The sequence below is a fragment of the Papio anubis genome, chromosome 8 (genome assembly GCF_008728515.1).
Source record: "Papio anubis isolate 15944 chromosome 8, Panubis1.0, whole genome shotgun sequence".
NCBI lineage: Eukaryota > Metazoa > Chordata > Mammalia > Primates > Cercopithecidae > Papio > Papio anubis.
This window is the reverse complement of record NC_044983.1, coordinates 3,105,940-3,118,311: the sequence shown is the minus strand read 5'-3', so window position 1 is coordinate 3,118,311 and position 12,372 is coordinate 3,105,940. Positions and strand designations below refer to the sequence as shown.

Sequence of the window (12,372 nt, the reverse complement as noted above, 5' to 3'; positions counted from 1 at the left end):
CCACGATAGCGGGTATTTTGTAAGCAATCCAGCGTAAGTAGAAAAACCACCACTGGCAATAGTTCTTCATTTTGTGAAAGATCTTTGAGATGATTGTGGCAGCCTCTATGGGATATCTTTTTTTTTTTTTTCTTCATACCGTTATTCAACTCTAACAAAATACTCAGGCATGACAAAAATAATTTCAAGAACTATTTTGTTATATGAATTGAGAATCCCTAATCCGACGATCCAAAATCCTAAATGCTCCAAAATCTGATATGTTTTGAGCACCAACATGACTCCACAAAGGAAAAATTTCACACCTGACCCCATGTAATGGACGAATCACAATAGAAAATGCTGTCAACACTGTCTCATGCACAAAATAATTAAAAATATTGTATTTGTATTTAAAATATAAAATATTGTATAAAATGGCTGCCCACCAGAGCTTCTCCATGGTGCCAAAGAGCTGCTTCTTGCGCTTCTCAGGCTACATAAATCCGTCTGACTCGTGACCCATTTAAAGAGCAACTTGTTTTGTGGGAAACAATTGAGTATTAGCCAAACCCTAACAATTACTGTGTTTCATAAACCAAGTCATCATCTTAACAAGGATAAAGCATGTGTAGAAGGTGTATCAGCCTATGTGTATACGGCATGTATTAGACATAAATGAATTTCATGTTTAGACTTGGGTCCCATCCCTAAGATATCTTATTATGTTTACGCAAATATTCCAAAATCTATAAGAATTCAAAACCTGAAACACCAAACATTTCAGATAAAGGATACTCAACCTGTAATAGAATATTATAGTTACTCTGTATTTCATTTTTAGCTTGGAGAAGAATGATTCTGATAAACCATAAATTGGCCGGGCGCGGTGGCTCAAGCCTGTAATCCTAGCACTTTGGGAGGCCGAGACGGGCGGATCACGAGGTCAGGAGATCGAGACCATCCTGGCTAACACGGTGAAACCCCGTCTCTACTAAAAAGTACAAAAAACTAGCCGGGCGAGGTGGCGGGCGCCTGTAGTCCCAGCTACTCGGGAGGCTGAGCCAGGAGAATGGCGTAAACCCAGGAGGCGGAGCTTGCAGTGAGCAGAGATCCGGCCACTGAACTCCAGCCTGGGTGACAGAGCGAGACTCCGTCTCAAAAAAAAAAAAAAAAAAAAAAAAAAAAAAAAACCATAAATTATTTTCCACATCAGTGCTGTTAGAAAGGTAGACACTTATTAATTTTTCCTTTGTATAGAAAATATCTCAACACCAAATTGAAATGTCATTTAATCAAAATAATCTGCCAGTTTTCATTTTCATGGAACTGCTTCCCCAGCAGCAGTTACCCAAATCATGTCGGTTGTTGTTCTAATTCAACAGAAAATAAATAAATAAAACAGATTCTAGTGTGTTAGAAAAAGCTGTGGGAAGATAGAAGGGTTATTTTAAGAGAAAATGAGTACGTGAGCACATTCTGATAAAGGACTGTACATTTAGGGTGAAGACACACAAGAACTGAGGAGGATAGAATCCCAGAGACAGTACCTGAATACTGTCTTTTTCATGGCAGAGGACAAAAGCAAAATACGCAAATTTCAAAGTGCATAACTATTTTCAGAGTTTGCCTGGTGTGACGGACCTCTTTGCCAATTGAAGTATTTTTTAATCTTTATCCCACGCTCCTTTTGATAAATAGGAATATCTCCTGTAGGTGGCAGTTTCTGCCATACAACCTGAATAGTTATCTCACCCCCCACATTGCACTGATACTCACCTGTCAGTACCTACTACCCAAAGAAGACCTGAGATACACACGCGTCATTCCATATACTTGGGTTTTCGCTTGCTGCAACAACGAAGGCCACCCATTATGCAGAACCTAGGAAAGTCTCATCAAGAGAGAACCGGAGGGACTTGCTATTTTTTCATTTTTTATTTTATTTATTTTTTTGGAGACAGAGTCTCAATCTGTCGCCCAGGCTGGAGTGCAGTGGCGCGATCTTGGTTCACTGCAACTTATGCCTCCCAGGTTCAAGCGATTCTCCTGCCTCAGACTCCCGAGTAGCTGGGATTACAGACATGTGCCACCACACCTGGCTAATTTTTGTATTTTTTAGTAGAGATGGGGTTTCACCATGTTGGCCAGGCTGGTCTCAAACTCCTGACCTCAAGTGATCCACCCTTCTCGGCCTCCCAAAGTGCTGGGATTACAGGCATGAGCCACCGTACCCAGCCGGGGCCTGTTAAGATTTGGGCTCATCCTAGGTGACTTTAGGGAGGACTAAAGGCAACACAGTTGCATGTGGAACAGGTGTTCTCATTAGGAAATCTACCCTCTTAACTGTAAACACAGTGCTTGTAGAGCAGATCTCCTGGACCTACTCATTTTACATAACTGAAACTTTATACCCACTCAAAAGTAGCTTCCCGTTTTCCTGTTCCCCAGCCTCCAGTAACTACCAGTGTAAATCTCTCTGGTTCTGTGAGTGCCACTACTTTAGATCTCCCCACAGAAGTAAAATCATAAGGTGTTTGTCCTTCTGAGACTGCTTATTTGCTTATTTCGGTTAGCGTGATGTCCTCAAGGTTCATCCGTGTTATTACAGATAGCAGAATTTTCTTCTTTTTCAAGGCTGTATAGTATTCCATTGAGTATCTGCTCCACGGTTTCTTTATCTGTTCATCTGATGATAGACATTTAAGTTGTTTGCACATTTAGACTATTTTGAAGAATGCTACAATGAATGTGAGAGTACCGATATTTCTTTGGGATCCCAATTTAAATTCCTTTAGATAAGTACACACAAGTGAGATTGCTGGATCTGATGGTAGTTTATCTTAATATTTTTATTGCATCACAATGGCCATATTATAAGAAATCATTCATGTGGTAGATTTTCTCATTAGACTGTGAGGCCTGTGAGGACAAGTACACCTTGTTAGTCACCTCACTATCACCAGCAGGATGATTAAATGTAATCGCCTGAATATCAATCAGTCCTCATAAGGCACTGAGTCTTTTTATGCTGTTTTCCTCATCTGAAGTGAGGACACTGAGATGGTCCTGAGGACTAAGTGCAGTTGGGAACGTGCTCCTCAAATCATTCTCTATAGCGATTGTTGGAGGCTTTATTAACTTCTCTATCTGCGCCAGCTCTACGTGGTCCCAGTTCCTGAAATCATTCTCTATAGCGATTATTGGAGGCTTTATTAACTTCTCTATCTGCACCAGCTCTGCGTGGTCCCAGCTCTTCAAATCACTCTCTATATAGCGATTGTTGGAGGTGTTATTAAATTCTCTGTCTGCATCAGCTCTCCTTGGCCCCATCTTAAACCCACTTCCCACAAAACATCCTGGCTTGCTGATGGAGATACAGATGGCTGTGTTCTGTGCTTTGCTTCTAGCTGTTCCTCGTACCAGCGACACCCAGTGCAGCTCTGTCCCCGAGCCCAGATACGGAAGGAGAATCGGTTCTGAGTTTTCGGCAGGCTCCATCGTCCGATTCGAGTGCAACCCAGGATACCTGCTTCAGGGTTCCACGGCGCTCCACTGCCAGTCCGTGCCCAATGCCTTGGCGCAGTGGAACGACACGATCCCCAGCTGTGTGGGTAAGCGGTGTCCCTAAGCGGGAATTACGGGCGCAGGGCTGCCCACCAGAACTGTGTGGTGATGCCAAAGAGTTGCTTCTCGTTCTTCTATCCAGGCTACGTAAATCCATCTGGCTCATGACCCATTTAAAGGGCAATTTGTTTCATGGGAAATAATTGAGTTAGTAGCCAAACCCTAAAAATTACTGTGTTTCATAAAACAACTCTTCATCTTAGTAAGGATAAAGCATGTTTCCCTTCTCCATATTTATGAAGTAGGCCATCAACTCTAAAGTCATGAGCATAGAACATAATTTCGTTTTGGGAAAAAATCATTATCATGTTGATTTGCTATGTTACTTGTGTAACGTCCTTTTAATAAATTGGTGCTGATGAATGTTTGAAAAGTAATAGATAAAATGCAGGCTGGATAACAATGACCTTGTTGTAGTTTACCTGCTTCGTTTTGTGTGGAAAACCCTAGTACAATCATGATTAGCACTTGAATCATTTGTACATTTTAAGCGCCTCTTCTCTTGACTTTGCTCATAAATCCCATTAATATCATTTGGAGATGCGTGTCTGCATGGAGAAGAGAAGACTCTGCCAAGGTCCTCAAATTATAGTAGGTAAATTATTCTAAACAGAATTCACTTTGGAGATGCCATCATTAGACACCATCCCGTCTTAGAGAACTTGGATAGATTTTTTTATAGACTCAAGATCTATAACTCAGTAGCATAACAGGTAATAATCAATTATATTGCTAATTTAAAAGAGAAAACACTAAATTTTACCTTGGCTCAAAATGCCATTTAACGTATCATTGTTCACATACATTTTCTCTCACTGTCTGGTCACGCAGTGAAAGAAAACTGCATGCCAAATCAACACTGTACCGTGGCACTTTATTTAATGACCTGTGATTCTGTGTTTTAGTACCATGCAGTGGTAATTTCACTCAGCGAAGAGGTACAATTCTGTCCCCTGGCTACCCTGAGCCCTACGGAAACAACTTGAACTGTATATGGAAGATCATAGTTACGGAGGGCTCGGGAATTCAGGTGAGTCCTTGAAGTCCACAGTCTACGACAGGGCTCAGCTGGGGTCTGTGGGCTGCTTTCTTTCGTTCTTTTGTTCTTTCTTTCTTTCCATCTCTCTCTTTCTTTTTTTCCTTTTATATTGGTTATTTTAAATACATAGACTATACTCTGTTTCCCTTCTCTTAGTATTTCTACAAAATATTTCTAATCGTGTTTCTATATTTTGAATAAATATAATTTTTTAGAATAAAATTTAAATTTTTTAGAATAAAAACTATCAAAAGTACCATTTGTAGAAATTGTTCTCTTGGCCAGGTACGGTGGCTCATGCCTGTAATCCCCACATTTTGGGAGGCCAAGACAGATCACTTGAGATCAGGAGTTCGAGACTAGCCTGGCCAACATGGTGAAACCCTATCTTTACTAAAAATACAAAAATTAGCCAGGCACGGTGGTATACACCTATAATCCCAGCTACTAGGGAGGCTGAGGCAGGGGAATTGCTTGAACTCAGCAGGCGGAGGTTGCAGTGAGCCAAGATCATGCCATTGCACTCAAGCCTGAGTGACAGAGCAAGACTACATCTCAAAAAAAAAAAAAAAAAAAAAAGAAAAGAAAAATAAATTGTTCTTTCATGGTTTGTTTTTTAAATTTTGCCAGATAGATAGATAGATAGATTTTCATGATTAAGGTGTGTGTGTGTACATATATATTTATATATATATATATATATATAATATTATGGTATTGGAGGCATGATTAAGGTATATATATAAGTATATATACAGGTACAGGTATATACCTATATATACACCTTAATCATGAAAAACCCCAATACCCTATCTAATTAGACTAATTATGTTAAGCCAAAAATCAATATTAACTTAATGTTATGGTTTGGTAGATCCAAGTGATCAGTTTTGCCACGGAACAAAACTGGGACTCCCTTGAGATCCACGACGGTGGGGACGTGACCGCACCCAGACTGGGAAGCTTCTCAGGTAAGATGGAATCAATTTCCTGACCTTTGTGACTCAAAATCTGCAAACACCAAGAAAGCAACCTAAATAACAACAAACACTCCACGTAGACATTTTCTATACATCTCTTCTGTCTCCATAAGGGTTGCTCTAGTGCTGAAAGTCTTAGAGTAAGACCATCGAGAAACAGGTGAGAAAAAAGAAGGCTGTGTTCTCCACGAGCAGGAGATCGATCTAAAAGTGTCAGGCAGCACAGCTTTGACGTGTGGCAGGTTCTCAGGCTGGCAGCAGAAGCCAGGAATAATAATGTGAGGCAGCGAAGAGGCAGAGGTTAGGAAACAGTTCTCACCTCTTCAAATGCACAGCCTGACATTAGGCAGTCTGGGACTATTACACAGAGCATGTGGGCTCAGCTAGTCCTGAGATTCTACTCTACTCATATGTAGCCAGAGATGAAATTGTAGTCCACGACAAGTCCACCCTCTCTTACTCTTCCTTACACCTCCGACTCTCATGAATGCGCCCGCCTTGAAGATTCTGCTTTCCAAATGCCCTGTAAGTAAGTCTCCTCTTCCCGTTGCCCTGGTGCGTCATTCGGATCTCAGTTTTGCTTTTGTTTAACAGTATATCCTGCCTCCAGATGCATGACACCTCCCTCTTTCACTTTGTGTAATAGCATTAGGACTCAAACTTCATGAATGGAAGAGAAGTGATGATGATCAATATTGCCATTATCACCCTGGTCATCACTGACCCTGGTCATTACTGACCCTGGTCACCACTGTCCTCACAGTCGCCCACAGTTCCTGAGCCTTTACTTTGCCCCATTATGAATGTGTGTTAACATGAATGCTTAATTTTATCTTGAATAGCGTCAGGCGCGGTGGCTCACGCCTGTAATCCCAGCACTTTGGGAGGCTGAGGCGGGCGGATCCCCTGAGGTCAGGAGTTCGCGACCAGCCTGGCCAACATAGCAAAACCCCGTCTCTACTAAAATTACAAAAACTAGCCAATATGACAGCACCAACTAAGTTCTAAGGGATTATTATCTCTCTTTTACCAATGAAGAACAAAGATTAGGTACTAGAGAATTGTCGAAGATGACACAGAAAAAGTAATATTTTCCATGAGTGCCTTCTTGCTTGCAGCAGCTGACTCCTTCTATCCCATTGGTCTGAATTCTGTCTGTTGTTTATCTCTACTGCAAAGGGAGGCTGGAATATATATGTATATATTTTTCTTAACTTTCTTAAATATTTCTTCCCTAAACATTTCCATTCTACTTTTACTCAACAGGTTAAAAAAATAAAGAAAATAGATAGTGTACAGGCCATTCACAATGTCTAATACAACTTTCATTTTATCACTTCAAATGGTTCAAAGATCTTATCTCTGGTTCTCAGCAAATAAAACCATATTTTTATTTGGGCATGGTCATTTAAGATGTTGGGCAATAAAAAGCCAACCTACCATCTTATTGTTATTTGTCACTCACAATCCATGTTTGTCTGTCTGTGTACTATTTATACTTTTAGGAACTTTTATTTCAAATAGCCCATTACTGTCCTTAAAAGCTAGAAGTCAAGACCCATCTCCACTAGGAAGCCCCTCTTTCTTCCCCTGAGCACATAGCTCTTGCAGTAGTTTAGCTTAGCATGTGATCTCTTAAAGTACCTGCTAGATACCAGGCACTGTGTTTGTTGTTAGGAATAAAAGATAAGACCTCTGTCATTAAAAAGCATCAACAGCAACACCAGTTAAAATCTACACAGATGCCAACATTTAATGTAATTATATAAATAATATTTGGTAAATAGACAGCATTACAGGCAGGTGATGGGTGTTATAGGAGGGAAACAAAGTCACACTTTTTTTTAAGATTTAAGAGAAAAAAAAACTACCTGGCAAAAATTAAAATATTTTAACAGATGAGTAAAATACAGCTAGACAAATCAGTGAAAGAGAGAGAGGATAATCCTTCAGGTCACAGGAGCCACGCAGTCTGTGTCCATTTCTGTATTCTACACTCAAATATTGAATTGGGTTGGTCATTTTTAAGTAAAGTATTCTTTTATTTTCTAGAGATTTAAGTTTCTTCAGAATCTATATTAATCTCTGAGTGTCACCCACAATTCCTAGCACCTACCGCACAGTCTATGAATTCAATTGGTAAAATCTGCTTACAACGTGTGTGTTTTGCCACTTTTAATCTGAGGATCAAATCTTATCATTCACATATATTTGGATTTATCAACTGTTGTACAGCAACTTCATATTAAGCCTTCCCTTGAGTAACTATCACAAGTGAGCTTAGCTTCAGATGTGTAATATTTTCATATATCCTAATTAATATTAGAAATAGGCTAATTTTTCAAAAGAGAGTATTTAATATTGAATTAAGTTTTTCACCTAATGTTCTCAGTCATGAATCCGTGACAGAACACATTTTACACACAAATGCAAGCATTACCAGCAGAAAGCAGGAGATGGCCAAATTAAAACAGCTGCATGTTGGATTAGCCAGTTAGCAGGGAAATGCCTTACTAATGGAAAAAAGAAGTGACCACATTGCCTCTGTGTGCATGAAAAATAACAACAATCTCCTTCTTATTAACTTCAGTTTTTGGAGTTGGCCAGGAGAAAATTTGAAAAAATATGTTTGAAATAAACACCACTGCAATGCAATTCTGACACTAATTTCCTGGAGTTAGCACGGAGTTCGTGCACTTCATGCTTCTCCACAGGACTCCCCTCTGACATCAGCTGCAAGCCCTGGGGTCACCTAGGACACCTGCACTCTCACCAACTGGCTACCAATTTAGGGGGTCCATGGTCCCTTCAGTTCTTGATAGTTCGCTAGAGTACCTCGCAGAACTTGAGAAAGCAATGGGCTTATACATATGATTAAGATTATATTACAAAGGACACAAACCAGGACTGGCCAGATGAAGAGACTCATAGGGTGACATCTGGGAAGGTCCCAAACAGGAAGCCTCTATGTCCTCAGGACTTCCAGCACTTCAAAGTGCATCATCACCCGAGCTTTGGTGCCAGAGTGTTTACAGGGTTTTGCTGACACAGACAAGGTTGATTGAATTATTGGCTACAGGGTTGAACTTAACCTCCAGCTCCCTTCCCTGCCCAGAGATTGGGAGGTTGCGCTGATATCACATGGCTCAATGCCTCGACCCTCTAATCCTATTACTGGTCTTTCCAGCTTGCCCAGCCCCCTTCCTGAGTTACCATACTCATAATCATCATCACAATGACCACAGACAGTGTGGTGTGAGAAGCTCCTCCATGGACCACAAAGGCACTCCTGCCACCTGGGAAATACCAAGGGCTTAGAGTTTACCTCCTGGATATCAGGGATAAAGAGCAGAACAATTCTTTGTTACATAATAACTAATATATCAATGATGTGAGCAGAATTTATACTATTTTTTTGCCTTTTTCATATTTCTGAGATGTAACATATACCAGGGATAAAAATACTTATGATAAAATACCGAGAAAATACAGGTTAAAATACAGGTGTTAGCCTTACAACCTTTTAATCTTTCCTCATAATATTTGATTTTCATCACAACATTTTAGGATACATGTAGGCTTACATGATTGTGGTGGCTCATGTCTGTAATCCCAGCACTTTACGAGGCCAAGGTGGGAGAATTGCCTGAGCCCAGGAGTTTGAGACCAGCATTGGGCAACATAACAAAACACCATCTCTACAAAAGATTTGTTTTTTAAGTTGGCCAAGCACGCACCTGTGGTCCCAGCTACTCAGGAGGCTGAGGTGGGAGAATTGCTTGAACCCAGGAGGCAGAGGCTGCAGTGAGCCCAAGATCCTGCCCCTGTACTCCAGCGTGGGCGACGGAGTGAGACTCTATCTTAAAAAAAAAAAGTTGTCTCATACAAATAATTATGAAATATTTAGCTTGTTGCTTTCAATTTCCTTAGTAAAAAATGCAAAGATGTAAATGTTTTAGAAAACTAAGTTAAATAAAATAAATAAAATATATGAATGAACAATAACCCTACTATCAAATAAAAAAATTTAGTAACTATTATATGAAGATGTATATCCAGTTTAAAATAATGTGATTAGGTCTAACAACATAAAATACCATTGTTTTCTATAATAAGTCTATAAATTAAGAGAGTCAGGCTGATAAAATGTTTTCATATTCACTTAAATTGAATTTTTTATATCTAAAATTAATTTTATTAAAGAATATACATCTGGGTACAATATTGCAAGTGTACATGTTCTGAAGTTAAACAGACCACTCACTTTTCACAGTTTAACATTTAGGCATTTACATTTTTTGAGAGGCTGTGGAGATGTCTGATATAGGAGTGGTTTATAGTTATTCTAAGATGTTTTCACATTTTAAGACAACGGTTTTCTTGTGAATGAGCCTCATTAACCACCAATCATCCTCGTCTCAGCTGCTTTCTGTCCTTGTCCCCTATGCATATTGTGGGGAAAATATGAGAAGAACCATGTTCACAAATTAGGAATGTTTTTCTTTAGGGCTGTGGCCACTGTGAATATCAAGTCCATTTGTATGTTCACTCAGAAAGAATAATCAAGAAGACGTCCTAATTTAACTCTGATGCACCATATAATGGTCGATATTCTGAAGGGGCAGTAGAGAAGGGAACACTCTTGCTCTGTGTCTCTCCTGCGCAGTTTAGTCTGAAAACATCTGGCCCCTCTAGCTTTCATTTGCTCCTCCCCAAGTGAAGAGGAATGAGTGCTGTGGCTGGTGAGGGCCAACCGGAATGAAGGGATGGTAGGCTCATCTAGTCGTGGGTCTAAAGATTGCCTTCACTCAGTCACCGAGTAAATCATTATAATCAGATGTATAATCACACATACATATGCACATTATATATGATTATATATGTCACATAATATATAGATTATATATAATATATGACATCTATTGTAATATATAGATCATATATTATATATAATATATTTATATATAATATAATATATTTTATATATATCATATATCATATATGACATATATGACAAATATATAATCTGTATATAATATAATAACATATAATGTATGTCATATATGTCATATGGTTATATATAATATATGAAAAATATATACATATATTTGTATTATTTATTATTTATATATTATATATTATACAATATATTAATGTATAATATATAAATATATAATATGTATTACATTTATATATTATTTATTATATATCTTTTAGATTTTTTTAATGAGATGGAGTTTCGCTCTTGTTGCCCAAGTTGGAGTGCAATGGCATGATCTCAGCTCACTGCAACCTCTGCCTCCCGGGTTCAAGCAATTCTCCTGCTTCAGCCTCCCATGTAACTGATATTATAGGCATGTGTCGCCACACCTGGCTAATTTTGTGTTTTTAGTAGAGACAGGGTTTCTTCATGTTGGTGAGGCTGGTCTCGAACTCCTGACCTCAGGTAATCCACTTGCCTCTGCCTCCCAAAGTGCTGGGATTACAGGCATGAGCCACTGTGCCTGGCCTAAAATCATTATTTCTAGTCTCTCTTTTGCCTCTGTTCTCCTAATAACAGTCCAAGCAGACCCCGTTGTTCTCTTTCCTTTTCAACTGAGACCAGGTATCTAAGAGGGCCTTCCATCCTTCTTTGCCTCTGCAAACTTTTGGTTCGCAATTTTTGGAGGTCAACTTTATAGTTCTGTTCTCTCTCAATTCGTCACTCCCTTCCTGTGTACTACAAGTCGTAAGGCCCAAGGTCTAATGAAGAAAATAGCAAAGCAAACACCGGCCTCAGGTTTCGTGTGTTCACCCCACACAAGTTTTCCAAAGCCCAGCCTCCTTTTCTTTTGAGGGCTACATGGCATTTGTTCCAATTTAGAAAGCAGAACTTCCTTTTCCTTCTGGCTGTGCATCTTTTCTTTCTTCACTCTGGGCCAGGCATCTGGAAGTGTGAAGAATAAGTGGCTCTTTGTGCACAAACAGGATTTGCTCACAGTTCCTGTTCATGTTGTCAGGGGTAGAATGAATGCGAAAATGGAAATGACGAAGGCTAGGATGGGCCTGTTTGCATTGGATTTGAATTAGGGATATTGAGGTGAATGCATGGTTTGAATTAGGGATCTTGGGGTGAACGCTTGGTTTTAGTATATATATATAGCTATAGACATAAATATAGTGTGTATGTGTGTATGTACATATTTTATTTTCTACCTCTGTCTTTTGAGAGGTATAAACAACAGCCCAGTAGCACCCAAATTCTGCTTTCTAACTGCCCTTCTAAACACCATTCTCCCATTAAAGGAAACAGCATTTCTTGGAGAAATACTGACTACCAAGCTGTGGTAGGAATACATCGAGACAAACCATTTTGTATGAAATAGACCTTTATGATCTGGCATGGTGGCTCACGCGTATAATCCCAGCACTTTGGGAAGCCAAGGTGGAAGGATGACTTGAGGCCAGAAGTTTGAGACCAGTCTCGGCGACATAGCAAGACCTCATCTCTACAAAAATAAAAAAAAATGAGCTGAGTCGGTGGTGTGCATCTGTAGTCCCAGCTACTCAGGAGGCTGAGGTGGGAGGATGGCTTGAGCCCAAGAGTTCAAGGCTGCAGTGAGCTGTGAACGCACCACTGCACTCCAGCCTGAGTGACAGAGGGAGACCTGTCTCTAAAACAACAGCAACAACAACAAACATAGAAATTTGTAACTTTATACTGACAAAATTAGATTAATGAACTCATAAAATGAATGAAAATTAAAG

General features: G+C 39.5%; 1 protein-coding gene across 5 annotated transcripts in view; it reads left to right on the top strand.

Annotated features, from left to right (window-relative positions):
* Positions 1–12,372, top strand: part of CSMD1 (CUB and Sushi multiple domains 1) — a 2,034,404-nt gene that overhangs the window by 1,774,592 nt on the left and 247,440 nt on the right. For all 5 annotated transcript variants that reach the window (XM_031669914.1, XM_031669913.1, XM_031669915.1 and 2 more), the window contains 3 exons: positions 3,390–3,593; positions 4,512–4,636; positions 5,520–5,616. In XM_031669914.1, coding sequence (XP_031525774.1) covers positions 3,390–3,593; positions 4,512–4,636; positions 5,520–5,616 — 426 coding nt within the window. The remainder of the gene's footprint in view (positions 1–3,389; positions 3,594–4,511; positions 4,637–5,519; positions 5,617–12,372) is intronic.